The sequence below is a fragment of the Pipistrellus kuhlii genome, unplaced genomic scaffold, assembly GCF_014108245.1.
Source record: "Pipistrellus kuhlii isolate mPipKuh1 unplaced genomic scaffold, mPipKuh1.p scaffold_m20_p_28, whole genome shotgun sequence".
Taxonomy (NCBI): domain Eukaryota; kingdom Metazoa; phylum Chordata; class Mammalia; order Chiroptera; family Vespertilionidae; genus Pipistrellus; species Pipistrellus kuhlii.
This window is the reverse complement of record NW_023425527.1, coordinates 1079521-1094882: the sequence shown is the minus strand read 5'-3', so window position 1 is coordinate 1094882 and position 15362 is coordinate 1079521. Positions and strand designations below refer to the sequence as shown.

General features: G+C 49.5%; 1 protein-coding gene across 13 annotated transcripts in view; it reads left to right on the top strand.

The window, feature by feature from the left end:
- Window positions 1–15362, top strand: part of MSI2 (musashi RNA binding protein 2) — a 357057-nt gene that overhangs the window by 124700 nt on the left and 216995 nt on the right. For 12 of the 13 annotated variants that reach the window (XR_004990791.2, XR_004990790.2, XM_045587338.1 and 9 more), the window contains one exon: window positions 648–740. The exons of the other annotated variant lie outside the window; for it this stretch is intronic. Coding sequence is in view for 10 of the 12 variants with exons in the window: in XM_045587338.1 (XP_045443294.1) it covers window positions 648–740 (93 nt within the window). In the remaining 2 variants the exon portion in view is untranslated. The remainder of the gene's footprint in view (window positions 1–647; window positions 741–15362) is intronic. 13 annotated transcript variants of the gene reach the window in all.

Below are 15362 nucleotides of genomic sequence, written 5' to 3'. Positions count from 1 at the left end.
GCCATGGGAGACTGAGGCTGGAGAGGGACTTAGGTGGACAGAGGTGTGGAGACCTGGGGATGAGTTGGGCTTGACTCAGTGTGTAGGGTGCATCAAGGGAAATCAAGGAAGTAAGGTGGACTGGGGACTGAGCTGGGAGAGTGTTTTTGTGTGTGAGGCCAGTGTCTGTCTTGTTGGCCGACATACACCACCACCCAGAACAGCTGAGTGCAGACAGTCCTCACATGTTTGAATTGCGTGTGATTTTCTTATTGGCAGGTTTTACGGGTTCTTTCCAGGCAGCAGATTTTTGGGTACGTCGTTCTGTTTCGTTCATGTCTCTTAGGTGTAAATGGCTTTGACTCCGGGACTTTTCTCTTTGTGCTGGTGCATCAGGATGAAGCTGTGCACTATGGCTAAGGGGGTCCTGAAAGCCACTCTGGGCCTATGGGAAACGTGAGCCTCTGGGTTGTGACCTGGAGGCCCACAATGTCCAGACTGACCGTCTCCAGCACCCCGAGGCATCTGCGGGGCCCACTCTTACACCTTGAACCTGTCTAAAATTGCCTTTCTAGAGAAATGCAGAGAGTGGGTTGTTGCACCGTCTTGGCGAGCATTGCTTCAGATAACCCGGTTAACACGTGTCCACCTCTTGTCATTTCTTGCAGATGGTCACAAGAACGAAGAAAATATTTGTAGGCGGGTTATCTGCGAACACGGTGGTGGAAGATGTAAAGCAATATTTCGAGCAGTTTGGCAAGGTAAGCGGTGTGTGAGGGTGCCCTAATGTGCCTAGAAGGGGCTGCAGTGGCCCCTGCCTTTGCCACAGCTATATCCTTCAAAAGCTGTGCCCTTGAACTTGGCCGTCAAGATTGAAGTGAAATTCGGCAGAAGCTGAGATGGAGGAGCCCAGCCTGCGGTTGGCACGGTGCCCACGTGCCTGCAGGAGCAGACAGAGTGGCCTTTGAGCGCGGTGATGCTGGCATTTGCTGGCCACTTGGGGCCGGGGCTGGGAGCTGGCAGTGGCGGAAGCTGGGAGGGATGCGGTCCTGAGTCACAGGGCAGGGGCTCCTGCAGAAGCTGCTGGAAGCCTGTGAGGCGGCTGGCTTCCTCTGTGCCTTTCTGAATAACGGGTGGAGAGAGGGGGGCCCCCTGGGGCCCTTTGCAGCTGAACCTTTCCCTGTCAAGTGCCCAAGGAAACCCAGGAAGGATGCTGGGCCTGTACCTGTCAGAATGTCTGGGAGGCAGCAGCAAAGTTACCCCCGGGGTTATGCTGCTGGAACTGGCTGAGAACAACACGAAATGCCCCAGATCAGTCAGGAAAAGGAGTGTGGGGGCGTGTGTGCCAGACAGACGGAGTCTGACAGACAGACAGGATGCGGAGCCATGGTGCTGTGTTTATGTAATTCAGCCTCTTCCTAGTTGGTGGGGGATCCGGTGCCTCAGAGAGGGGGCTCTTCCCAAGGATGACATGCTGCCTCAGGAAGCTGCCTCAGGGCCCCAGCAGGCCAGCTTGTGGGGGATTGACCCGGTTGGACCCTGTGTCGCAGGAGGCTGGCAGGCCAAGTGTCTGAGCTTTCTGTTTCCTGCATCTGTGAGTGGTTGTGGGCATTATCCTGGGAGCCAGGTGTGAGATGGCTCCTTCTGCACAGGTCTGTGTCCCCCCTTCCCCTGCAGCCCTTGCTGAGGGGCTGACATGGCAGGGCTGTGTCCGTGAGACAGCCCTGCTCCTGTTCTAAGCTTCCTCGCTCCACCCCTTCCCATCGCTGTCATGCTTGTCTTGGGTGGCACAAAGGTACTGTGCCCACTGTGCAGTCTGAAGGTTCTGTGCTTATTCATTTGCCCAAGGCAATGGGCAGCAGTGACCCTGTCCCCAGGTGTGTCCAGTCGTGAGCTGCTGTCTGGGAAGAGTGCCCTGACCTCTATTTAGCCTCTAAATGGAGATTTTTTTTTTTGTCTCCGGTCTTAATAAATTTCTTCATGGATAGGAGAACATGCAACAAAGAGAAACCAGCCTCCTCCAGCCCAGCCTTGCATTCACAATGGCACTTAGCTGCCCTTCCAGGTCGGTCACGGATGACGCCTTCCCTGCGGCAGTGTCTGCTGCGTCGGTCGGGGGCTGGTTCACTCTGGCTGATTCTGAAGAATAGCTGAGTGTGTTGGTGGTGGGTGATCCTGTGCATTATCATACTTCTCTTCCAGACAGATTGAGAGCACCAGGGGGGATGTGCTCATCGCCCAGCCCCAGCCTGCTTGGAAATAATTAAAAGAGACAAGTCCAGCTCGCATAATGGAAGGCTCTGGAGTGTGAGCCTCTTTGCTGCTACCGTTCCGCCTTTCAGACAGGCCAGGGTTAGTGTTTGCAAACATGAGGTGGGATTGCTTTTCGAGCCATAACCTGCCTTGGAATCTCATGGGCCTGTTTGTGGTGTCAGGGAAGTTGATGCTTCCCAGATGGGCCGTTAGCATATTCCAGACAGGCTTGTGCTTGCACATCTCCGCACATTCCCAGCTCTGGGTTTCTTTCTCTTTCTCTTTTCCTCTCTCTTCCTGTCTTCCTGTCGTTTTTTTCATTAACACTCACAGTTGTGACCCCATATGCCAGCAGTGGGAGGCTCTTCAAGCTTTGGCCAGGCCCAGGGAAGCAACCATTGCTGCCCGAGAACACTTGTCCCCTTGTCTGGGAGGCAGTCACACTCTTCGCTGGCCAGGCCCTCACCCGGTCTGAAGCCGTTCGGTTAATTTTGCAGTAACATTTGTGGATTCCAGCAGGATGGATAAACTTACAAAGTGTTTCATTAAATGACCAGGGAGGTGCCTGGCTGGCATGGCTCAGTGTTTGAGCGTTGACCTATGAACTAGGAGGTCTCAGTTCAATTTCCGATCAGGGCACATGCCTGGGTTGCAGGCTTGATCCCCAGTATGAGGTGTGTAGGAGGCAGCCGATCAATGGTTCTCTCTCATCATTGATGTTTCTAACACTCTCTCCCTTTCCCTTCATCTCTGAAGTCAATAAAAATATCTACACTAATAAAAAAGAAAGATGCAAATTGACTGTACCTTTGTGGTACCCACCAGCTAATCAGGAGCGAACACGCAAATCAATCCAACAAAGATGGTGGGTTAATTTGCATACAGAGGCAACAATGCCACTGCCCAGCTGCTCGGGCCTCTGGGTAGTGTGGGAAGGCGGAAAGGCGGCTCTAGGCCACAGCAAAAGCAGAAAGGTGGCCCCTGCCAGAGCAAAGGTGGTGCTGGCAGTCACAAATCTTGCACAAATCTTCCTGCATCAAGCCTCTAGTATTTTAAATAAAAAGGCTAGAGAGGCTTTTGAATGTATCGAAACTGTAACACTCTGTGTGCTCATGTTTTAGTAGCTTGTTTCATACATTTGTGGGTCTGTCTTCAGAATAGCTTATTCCTCCTTTGGCTGGTGGCTGGTGTCCCCTTGGGTAGGCCCATTGCCTCTCAGGATTCTGGTACAATTCAGTTGAATCCAAATGATTAAAGGCGAGAGACTCTGCTTGTGGGCCTTAGAGGCAAAGACTTGAAGGGAGGTAACAGGTTAAGTTGACAAATTGATCTACCCTTCAGCAGTTTGTATTCTGGGTGAAGTAAGTAGGATACACACACACACACACATACACACACCCCTGAAGTATACACAAACATGTTCCTGACTCTGTAAAGTTGTTTGGGGCTCTTTTCAGTTGGTTTATTGCAGATTAAGGAGTGTAGTTTTATTATTTAGTGAGTTCATACTCAGTGTTGGATACTGGGTCAAGCCATTGACTTATTTCACATCATTTAATTTTCCTCCGGGAGGCTGATGGAGGTACTGCCCAATTTGCAGATTGTTAAGTCTTTGAATCAAGGTCACAGCACCCTGAAGGATAGAGTGGCATGCAGACTCCCCCTCCAGGCTTGTCTGGTAACAGAACCTGAACTCTGGGCCCCATTCTCTGCTGATAAAGCCAGAGGATGTAGGGACGGGAGATGCAGGGGGAAGGGAAAGCCCCCTTGTGTGTCTTGGGCAGTGCTGGGCACCTGCACGTGCATTGCCTCACTGCACAGTGGGTTTTGGTATCATCAGCCCATCCGGAGAAGGTAGACAGTAAGGGTCAGAGAGGTTAAGTGACAGCTTGATCACCTAGGTAAGGCAGTATAACAGCCAGAACTCACACCCTCCCTCCTCTTTCTCTGAGTCTAGAACTTTCCATCCTTTTCCAGTTTCCATTCAGGGTTCGCTGTTCTCTTTTTAGGTTTCCCTCGCTGTCATTCCTCTCTTCTCTCCAGCATCCCTTCTTGCTCAAGGTGGCAGCTGCTTCAACTGTTTATTTCAGGTGGCAATCAAGATGGCTAAGACTGCTATCATGGGACTGAGCTAAGGGAGTTTAAATGTCATTACTGTAAGTGGAGTGGGTGTGGAATGACACACCGAGAGCTTTAAATAACTCAAACCCTTTTGTGTTTTCCTCCTACCTTTCTCCCAGAAGATTTACCCCCACCCCCACCCCAGATTAGGGATGTCTTTACTTGTTTATATTTCAGATGAGATCATGAAGTGTGGCCATTGGCCTAAGGTTTTGTCTAACTTGGATGGCCACCCCACCCACTGGGTGGCAGTTCTGATGTCATTGGATAGAAGTAAGGTAGTAGTTATTCCGAGCCCTGGTGCTGGGTCTGACCCCACTGTGATACCTGAACAAGCCGTTTCCTTCCTGGCCTCAGTTTCTCACTGAGGGAAGGGATTGAAAGAGTTGTCAGGGCCAGACAGAAAACATTTTTGGATCTGCAAAGCCTATAGTCTATGCCACAGCTACTCACTTCTGCTGTTGTGTGGAGAAACAGCCATAGCTAACAATTGGGTGTTGCTGTGTTTCAATAAAACTTTATTTACAAATACAGGTGGTGGGCTGCATTTGGCCTGCAGGCCATAGTTTGCCAGCCGGTGGACTAGAGTATTCTTAAGGTTGGTTTCAAGCTTGAAAATTTAATAAATTGGAGAGTGTTTGCACATACTTAGGTGGAAAGATAGATATCTAAAAACTGTAACCAAAACTGGGTATTATCAATAGGGTAATGAGCATGATATAATAAGCAAAACAGTCATAAGGATGGCTGAGTTCATTGCTGGGCTTCAGATGCAGGGACGCTGAGGATTCTCTATTTGGAAACAGCTGCTGTTTAGAAGTGGGAATCTTCATCCTCTGGGTAAGAGCCAGCACAATTGTATTTTCAACTCCCTATTACACATGTGAGATCTAACTTAACAAAGACCCAGAATTTGTGAAGTTCTGATTTTATTATGAAGATTCCTTGAGTTGATGTTTCTGAATTAGAGGGATGTGTGCTTTGTGCTTGGTTTTTTAATGTCTTTTAAAATTTGATTTCCAAGGCTGTCAGTCAAGGTAGGAAGAACATCTGTCACGTCATTGACAAAACTGATGTTGAGAAAGGTCAGTAAGTTGTCCAAGATCACATTTTTGCACAATCTAGCCCTCACCTCTTTCTGCTGTTCATTAAACCTTCCCTCCCACGTTAGCCTAAGCAGCCCCATGCTCAGAGGGAGCGGGTTTGGTTCATTTGTCAAGACCGTTGATATATGGTAATTTATTTTACTGCTTGAGGTTTCCTAGTGGACGTTATCTGAGCTCATGATTTGATACATCCAAGAATGATGTATACAGACCGTCCCAAAAAATGGCACGCAAACGATGCTCTAGATACGCGCACACAGGCCCTGCCGATCCACCGGCCTGCCTGCCACCGCTCTCCCCACACCGCCATCCCGAATAACTAACGCAGCTTGGTAATTAAAAAGCACTGGGATCAAAGCAAGTCCATGTGCTTGGGTTTCCTCCTCCTCCCCTTTGGGCCCCTCCTTCAAGGACCAGCTTCTTGCGTTCTCACTTATAGGATTTGGGAGATCAGAAAGGGGCCTTTAAACGTAATGGATTCTCGGCTGCGTCCCGGATGGAGCCGTCCTGCATCTTCCAGCGTCCACCTCGATGATGGGGCCTCTCGGTGCGTGCTCTCGAGGTGATTCGCACTTTATGTAACTCCCGTGAAAGCAAAGCAGCCGCATCTGGAGGCTTCCAATTATACTTCACATGGTGAACTGTGTAATTAGTTTGGAAGACTTACGCTTAGTCATTGGTTTACCCTAATCGGCTTTGGCTTTCCCCACCAACAAAGTGAGCTTATTTTGCTAAGCTGAAACGACTCTGCACCCTTTGTTCCAGCCTTTTATTGTCTCATTCCTTTCATTCTGTTTTACTGCCAAAGTTCTGTTTCATTAGGCCTACAAGTCATTTCCAATTCAGTGGGCTGCTACAATCCGGCCTTTATCACTCGCTGCCCTGGTTCCCATGTCCCTTCTGGGCCAGTGCCCGAATTTGTGGTTTGACATGAGAGTTTTAACCCCTTCCTGGGCCAGCCCCGCATTGTGGCGGATGGGAAAGGAAGGCCTTTAAGTGACCGGCTTGGGAAGTTACAGCCCTTTAGGTCTCATCAAAGGGGAGCCCGTGAAAAACGAGGTGAAAAGGGTCCTTGGAGTCTCTTTGTTGGATTGGGGTTGTGTGGGGGCTCATAAAAGTTAACTGGAGTTACAGAGAATGGTGTGTGAAGGCTTTTGGGAAGAGAAAAATGAAAAACCAGAATGAATTGGCTTTTTCATGCAGCGAGGCCTTATTTATTCCGCTCCTGTGTGACACCTGCTAGTTTCAGCTCAGGTTTTACGTGCAGGCCCGATGGTGGCGTCCACCCTGCTGCTCAGACACTCCTTTTGATGCTGTATGTGTGAGGACAGTAAGACCTAGAATAAAAATGCTCCAAAGGCTACAGATTCTAGAGAAAATAAATAAGCAGGTTACCATGTCCCCGAGACTGGACTGTGATCCCCAGGCAACACTGCATTGCTCGCCAGCGTGTGCGGTAGATGGGGAGCTCCGCGCAGTGCTCGGTCCTCTCCGATCAGGCGTGGAAAACAAAAGTCCCGGCTGCTCTTTGTGGGCATCCACGCTCCCAGGAGGCATTTGTCTTCTGAAGTGGTTTGTGCAGGTGGACTGCCTGCGAGGCGGTCGGCGGCCCGGGCCTCGCCTGTCATCTGCTTGCCGTTGCTGTGCAAGCTTTGATGTTCCTCAGACCCTGAACCATGACTGCAGAGCGGACCAGGAAGGACCGTTGGCCTCTCCCCTTCCGGGCCGGCCAGGCTGAAGGCTACTTTTGTGTTTAAATTCTCTTCCTGTAATCGCCCGAACAAGGCCAACACTGTCCTCATGTTTTATTAATCCTCTGTCTGGTTTGTGTCAGGCTCTCCCTTCGGAAGTGTGTCATACGGGGAGGGGACTTTATTTGCCCTCTGACCCCTGGCACAGTTGCTGCGTGCGAAGGTTGCAGTTAGCAAACAGGAGGATCCTGCTCCTCTGCCCGCCTCAGCCTTCTGGGCCTTGTGGGCCAGGTGGCAGCGGGCAGGCGGGCAGGTACCCACGGTAATATGATCCCCGGGCTCTGCAGGTGACCCTTCCTGCCAGAACTCTGTGTTCTCCTGGGGAACTTTTCCTCCATAGACCGACCCCTGCTGCAGCTGGTGGATAGAGCCTGTCTCTCTCTCTCTCTCTCTCTCTCTCTCTCTCTCTCTCTCCCTCCCTCCCTCCCTCCCCCCCTCCACCCCCACCCTCCCTAAAGCTCCTGAAATAGATCAGTGGGTTTCTAGGAAAACTCCCCATTTCCCTTTTAGTGTATAAAATATAGCCAGCTGTTGTTAGGCAAATGCATCAGACATTATTATTTCTCTGTTAACCGTGTTTTTAAAACTACAAGTAGAAAAATAGGATGCCTTCTGGGGAGCAAGCTGGGAAAACTTGGAGATGATGGGAATCAGATGCCATGGCCGTCCTCGGAGGAGGAAGAGGAACAGGCCCCAGCTTTTGCTGGCCTTGCTGTGTAAGTGTGCTCCCCAGGAGGGCTTCGCATTATTGAATGTTTCTAGGAGGCCCTGAAGGGGAAGGCAGGGGAGCCCTCAGGCAGGAAGCAGTTAAGAGCCAGGGAGGGGGGCCTAGCGGCTCCACCAGCTCACCTTCCCAGAGCCTCCCGGCAGCCTCAGAGGACATCACTGACAATGGAGTTGTTTGCATGAGAAAGAGAGCCTTTCTTCCCCTGGATGAACTTCAGTGGGAACTGAGAGTGTCTGAGAAATCAGGGTTCAGGCTTGCACCAGCGGGTGCAAGGAGTGGTTCTTAAGGGAGAGAAAGCTCGGTTCATTGAGATTTGGCATAGAAATCGAATTCCATTGTTTTGTGGAGTGAACATTGATATGGAGATTCCTGCCTGTCCCCTCACCCTTTCCAGTCGGACACCCCATTACGTGGGCTGGTGAATGCTTTTCTTTTTTCTTCTTCTTTTTTCTTTCCTTCTTTTGTCCACTGAGAATTAGTCTTCTGTTGAATGGCCGGATTTGTCAAGTTACCACCCTCTAAATTTTTACAGCTCTGTGTGTTCAGACTTGGTATTTGTGAATTAGCTGAAAGTGGGCTGCCCGTCGGCCGTCTATTTACATTCGAGGCCATCTGAGTGAGAGCCCCAGAAAAATGTTAATATGCAGAAAGAGGCAGAAGGGTTGAGTTTCTGCCTGTTGCTAACCTCACCACTGCCTTTAAAACCAATCATGAGGCACACGGCTGATATTTAATAGCTTTTAGCTGATTATTTTTCTTCTCCTCCTCTTTCTTTTCTCTCCAAGCTGACCTGGGTGTACTTGAGCGGAAATGAAGTCATCCACATGCTGAATTAGAATAATCACAGGCCTCCAAGAATGAAATGGAAGCAGAGATTAAATGGTAGAGGGGAAAGCTGGCATTAATAAGCACCAGAAAAACTTTGCATAAAATAAATAGGAGATTTGATAGATTGAATTTGTATATGCATTTTTCCTCACGTCGTTTTGTCTTCCTAGCATCCAGTTACTGGCAAAGTGGGATTTGATTCATGTCAAGCCCACATACCTTCTGCAGCCTGGGTGATGGCCCTTTTTTTCTCATGGGACATTTGTGTGGCCAGGATGTTTCCAGGATAGAAGAATCTGGGTGGAGGGGCTGTTCCTGTGAAAGGTTGATTATTACTTCTTGCAAGTGCTGAAGAAAGCAGGGGGAGGGGGTGGGCGGTGTGGGAGAGGCACCTAGAAGACAGCTCACAGCAGGGAAGCAATAGCTCTGGACAGATTCCTGATTCTAGAGAATAAGTCTAGGCGGGAAGGAGGTTGGGTGACCACCTGTCCTGATTTTCTTAGGACCAACTGGGTTTCCAGAAACTCTGACCTGCAAACCACTCTAAATAAGAAGGGGGTGGGAAAAGTCAAGACACTTGGGCCTGAAATCTGAAAGTGGGTGACACCTTCCTTGACCAAAGGATTTAAATCTCCCTCCCTGTGTGTTCTAGAAAACACTTCCTCCCTGTTTACAATCTGTCCTCCTTATTTAATGGCCACTGGCCACTGGGGGCAGGAGCCAGTAAGGAATCCTCACACCATAGGGGCCAGTTCTTGTTAATGGAGCAAGTGGCCTGGGGAAGGCAAGACAGACAGACGGACCCCCATCCTGGGGCAAAGGGCTGCTCATCATTGACATGGAGCGGAGGACCACTTTGGGCTCCTACTTGGGGATTATTTCGACGTCTCTTGAAAATAAAAATGTCTGCGCCGTGTGTGGAAAAGTGAGCTTCTTGTTGTCAAAGAGCAAAAATAAGGATTTAATTAGATTAAAAGCCCAGCAGAGAGCTTTGTTTACAGGAAGGTGTTTTTAGGTGGTGTGTGGAGGAAGATGTAATTTATGGACTGGGATTAGTTGTAAATTAGAGACTTTTGGTTGTTGAGGTCGCTCAGGGTCCTTTATAATTGGCGGCAGAGGTAAATAAATGTTTTCAGACTGGCTATTGTTTGAGAAATGTTAGTGCTTGGGGAAGAAAAAACAGCTTAAAGTGTTTTTCACTTAAAGGAACAGAGAGCATGGGATGGTGGTGAGAAGCATCTTCCTGACCTGATTCCGAGCTTTCTTAGGGATGGCAGAAGGGTTGTGCAAGCGCCGGGGAGTCAGATGCTGGAGTTTTCCAAGGAGCTTGCCGGTTCTCTGACATGGAAACGAATATTTCTGGGTTTTGTCTTTTAAAAAGACAAAAATTTTCTTCATTTATGGATGGATATGTTTGGCCCAAAGGATTTATTGATGCCACGACTCTTCATTCCAATTAAGTTGGCATCTGTGCTCAGATGCAGAGATTCCTGTTTGCTCAGACCTTTCATGGGTCGTGTCTTATAGTGCTCCAACAGCCTCGTGAGCTAGGAGGAGTGACCCCATTTTATTTTGATTTAAAAAATATATTTTTATTGATGTCAGAGAAGAAGGAAAAGGGAGAGAGAAACATCAGTGATAAGAAAGAATCACAGATTGGCTGCCTCCTGCACACCTCCCTACTGGGGACTGAGCCCACAACCTGGGCACATGACTCAACTGGGAATGGAACTGGGATGTCCTGGTTCATAGGTCGACCCTCAACCACTGGGCCACACCAGCCGCCCAGGAATGACCCCATTTTAAAGTTAGGGAAGGAGGGCTGGGAGAGCAGAAGCGACTTGCTTGGCTAACTCAGCTGGGGAGCAGTGGGTGCAGGCTGCAGGCCCTGCCCCCTGGTGAGGAGGCCTGGGGTTGCTGTTCCAGAGCTGCTCACCTGGGGCCACCTCCCTCAGCTGCGTGGGTGCTGTGCCTCGCAGTCTGCAGCGCCACGAGGTTGATGGGACGCATTTTCCAGGAAACTGACTGTGACTCTACAATTGTTTGTTTAAAACTTATCCTATTAAAACAAATATTATGACACAGAATACAAAATTTGTGAAATTGTTTTGAAATGCCATGAGGCCTGGAGACGCTTCCGGATAGCTGCTGGCTACAGTAGCCCCCGTCTCCCCGCATTCGGCCGTCCCAGATTTACTTGAACATGAGGAGTTCTTGGGTAGAAACTTGAGAATCACTGCCGTTTAGCATAGGGATTGGCATGCTTTTTCTGTCAAGGGCCAAATAATGAATGACTGCTTTCAGTTTTGTGGCCCAGATGGTCTCTCACGACCATTCACCTCTGCTGTGGTAACAGGACAACAGCCACAGGCAGGATGAGAATGAAATGTTGTGATTGTGTTCCAATAAAACTTTATTTACAAAAATCAGAAGGCTCCTGGAGTTGGCCTTCCACCATCATGTGCTGGGCCCCTGATTTAGCATACTGCCCAACAAGGGTGTGGAGTTTTTATACTTTGAGATCAAATCCAACTCATCTCTTTATTAGCTCTGTAACCTTGGCAAGGTTATTGAACTTCTTTCTCCCTCAGTGTCTTTGTCTGCAGAATGGGGATGAGGATGGTACTCGTCACATAGCATTTTCATGACCACTTAAATTAACTATTACATATGTACAGTTGACCCTTGAATGACATGGGTTTGAATTGGGTGGGTTCACTTACACGGTGATCTTTTTAAATAAATAGACAGTTGGCTCTGCATATCCCTGGGTTTCAGGTTCTCAGATTCAACCAGCCATAGCAAAAAATGGTATTTTTGATTCACAGTTGGGAATCCACGGAGGACCTACTATAGGCATGTTCTGTGCTATTTTATGGAAGGGTCTTGAGCATCTTTGGATTTGGGTATCCACTGGGGTCCCGTGGATACTGAGGAATGAGTGTAGTTAAGTTTTTGGGGAGTCAAAAGCTATACATAGATTTTTGATTGCAGGATTGGGCATGGTCAGTGCCCCTTACCTATGTGTTGTTCAAGGGTCAGCTAGTTCTTAGCATTCTGCTAGCAACAGAGTAAGTGCTTATAAATATTGGAAACATTAGCTGCTGTTATTTTCACCCTCCGACCAGGTTTCAGCCTCCAGAGTTGCTCTCCCAGCCCTATCCAGCAATAGTCGCGCCCCCCCCCCCCCCCCCCCGCCCATCTGTCCTCTGGTTGGTCCCTGCTGATAAACTTTTTAAACTCATTTTAATAATTAAACTTTTTTGTTTGTTTGTGGGGGCTAAGGGATACTGTCTGGAAACTGTCCCAATATCATTTAGCATTACCCTCTTGAGAGAGCTTTCCACATCCTCATTTAAGTTTCCTTTCCTTTTTCTTTACATATGATTCTAATAAGCGTTGTTTTCTGGTCTTTTAATTTATAGCAAATATTAGGATGGTAGGAAGATGCTAATAAAACCAATGTAAAGCAGGAGGGAGGAAAACCTATAAAAACAAAAAGCCTTTGATCCTAAAAAGAACCGCATGGCTAAGCCCATTTAGTGCAGGGAAGCAGCTGTCCCTCCTCCTCGGGTCCAGAAGGCATCTTGTCCGCGCCTCATGCATCCTTCATTGTTTATTGATCCGTTCAGCAGATCTTGGTTGTCTTCCGGGCGCCGGGCACTGAGCTAGCTAGGACCAAGGGCATATCAGCAAACAAAACAGACAAGATCCCTGCTTACTTGTTGTTTAAGTCTTAGCTAAGATGGAGTGTGGAGGACCAGTCAAGAGCAAGCAAATAAATAATAAAAACAAAGGAATTATAAATTGTCTCAAAGCAAACAAGCCAGGAGCCGAGAGAATGAATCCATATGGGAGTGGAATGGAGGAGTTGTGGTTTAGCAAGAAAAAAGTCAAATACACGTAACCTCTTTGCCCCACAAGGCCCTGCTTACTCACTGTGTGGCACCAGGACTGGCCTGGCACCTGGGCCGTGGTTGGCACTCAGTAGATAGTGGCGGGATGAATGGACCCTCTGCTTTGCCAGTCACTGGGGGAATTTCAAATGGTAAAATTATGATCTTTTTAAAAAACGGGGCTTTAAGAGAATGTATTTTGTTTATCTGGAGCATTTCCGCCTGTGGAACCAACCCGTCATTTCCCTGAAGCCCAGGAGAAATGTGCTATTTCCATCCTGCGGGGAGAGCTTGCTGGAACTAAGGGGCCCTCTGGGCGGGGCGGGGCGGGGCGGGGCGGGTCCACGCCTTTGCTGGAGCAGGGACGTGCCCAGGTGGGCCCTGGTGTAGGGTTACACAAGGAGCTGCTTCAGAGAAGGGACAAGAGAGGAGGGTAAAAAATGGCTACACGCTTCTCCTGTGTCATCTTCTCCCCTGCTCGGGTCTGTCTTTGGTGTAAGGAAAGCAATGGACCTGCTAAGTGGAAGGTATTAAGTAGGGTCTGTGGTTTTCAGAAACCGGTGGGCACGTGGAATCATCTCAACTCAGATGCAGGGATCTTCCCAGGGTGGGGGCACTAGACAGTGCCCTCCAGACTTGCTGTTTTGTGATCAGCCAGGCTGAGGAGTGAAAATGGGTCCAATCACATTAAGCCAAAGCATAGACATCTCTGATGTTGGGAAATCTGTGGGCGGAGAGAACTTGTTGTGAGTACCTTCCTCTCCTCCCCCCCCCCCCCCCCGTCCGGCCCCCCCCCCACCATCCTGCCGCTGGACAACAGAAGGATGCCATTGGCATCGATTGCCAGGCTCTTGGGAATTATCTGGGTTGCATGGGATGAAGTAGAGTGATTCTGGACTTTGGAATCAGGAAGGCTTGAGCTGGAATCAAGGTGCCACCATTTGCTGTTAGCGTTGTGACCTCGCACTGCTGATTTCACTGTCCTGAGCCTTCTTTTTTGTCCAAGTTTCATTGATAGGGGGTTTGTGAGAATGAAGAGACATGTTTGCCCAGTGTGTCTGCCATGTGGCTGTTCAATGACAGTCTCTCGTCTTTGCATTCATATTCTCCCCACCCCTCCCCTCTCTGTTACACACACACACACACACACACACACACACACCCCTACCTGGTGGTGAAGTCCCACACTGCTGACTTCTCTCAGGCTCACCCTCTCCTACAGACACCTTCATCTGCACAATGCGCTTCCTCTGTGCCAAGTGGATTGCTGTGCATTTTTAGAGAACTAGTCTTCCCCCATCCCTCTGGACCCATCAGACACATCCCGAGCCACAGAGGCCTGCCTCTAAGATCCTGCTAGATCTAACCCAGCTGGAGCAGCTGCCTGGGGGAGGCCGAGGGAGGACTTGGCTTTTTCCCCCTCTTATGCTAATGAAGCGAATATGGCAAGGAGTCACAATATTTTCTTTCCAGGCAAAGAAATGTTGTAGTAGGAGCAACAGCATGCCGGGGAAGCAAATGCGATCTCTCTGGATTCTCTCGAGGGAGGACTAGGACAAATTGTCAGCTTCTGTTGAGAAGATAATGCTCTCACTATGATAAATGCCAAGTTTCTATTGAAAAGCACCATTTTCACGGTGGCGTCCCCGAGCACGTGGTGCACGCCTGGCAGTGGAGGCCGACTGCGCAGGAGAGCGGATGTTGGTGGGGGAGTTGTTTGCCTGCGACGAGGAATCCGTTTAAAGCAAATGAGAGCGGGCATTAGCAATGTTCTTTTCAGGCAGCTTTCCGTGGCGGATGGGAGTGCTCCAGCACGGCCCGCCCCGAAAACACACCTGTGGGGACACATCACCCTCCACGGCTTCTTCTTCTTGCATCTGACTCAGATAAAAGGCACACAGGGGACCGGAAAGCCACCTATAATCATTTCCCCTCCCACAGGAAGTAGCCACTGTAATTCACTTGCAGGCAATTTCAGAAAGATGGCCATTTCTCCCTTCTCGAGGTCCGGGATGTCTCTAATGACTGTCTGCTGATAACATACCTTCTTGGCAGGGGCATGTCTGGTCATAGTTAATCGAACACCACACCCTTGCGGTTGCCTTTTTTTGGGGATGCCTTACAGTAGCTGGTCTTCCTCATAGGCCTGCGCTCAAGGGAGTCAGGGAGTTCCAGAACCCAGCTCTGAGGATGCTGGGCCACTCAGGACCTGTTGGAGGGGGAAGAAGGAGGTCTTTACCAGGAGTTGTTGATAGGCCCTCCGGGTGGCTATGCTTGTTCGGCTATTAATTCATACAGTGATCCAGTTCTTGAGTGTTTGCTCAGTATTAGGCACTTTGTGGGGTCACAAAGATCAGGGAGGCAGGGATGTGGGTGAGAGGAGGCTAAGGGCGTGCCAACCGCCACTGACGGGTGGCGATGGTGGTGGCTGCTGTGGAGTGTCCTTCGTGCCTCTCACGCTTTGCATCTGCCGTCTTGCCTATTCCCCATGGCAGCCTCTGACGGATGGTCCTGCCTTCATTTGCCTCAGCACCAACAGAAGATGTGTTTGGCAGACGTGTATTCTGGGTTCTCTCCGAGCTGTCGTGCAGGGTAGGAGGAAGCCCACAGGGTGTCTCGGCCCTGGGCATAGCAGCTCTGCCTGTGCCCGCTTTGGAAAGAACCGATGGAGAATGCTCACTACCAGAGACCTTGAAAGAAA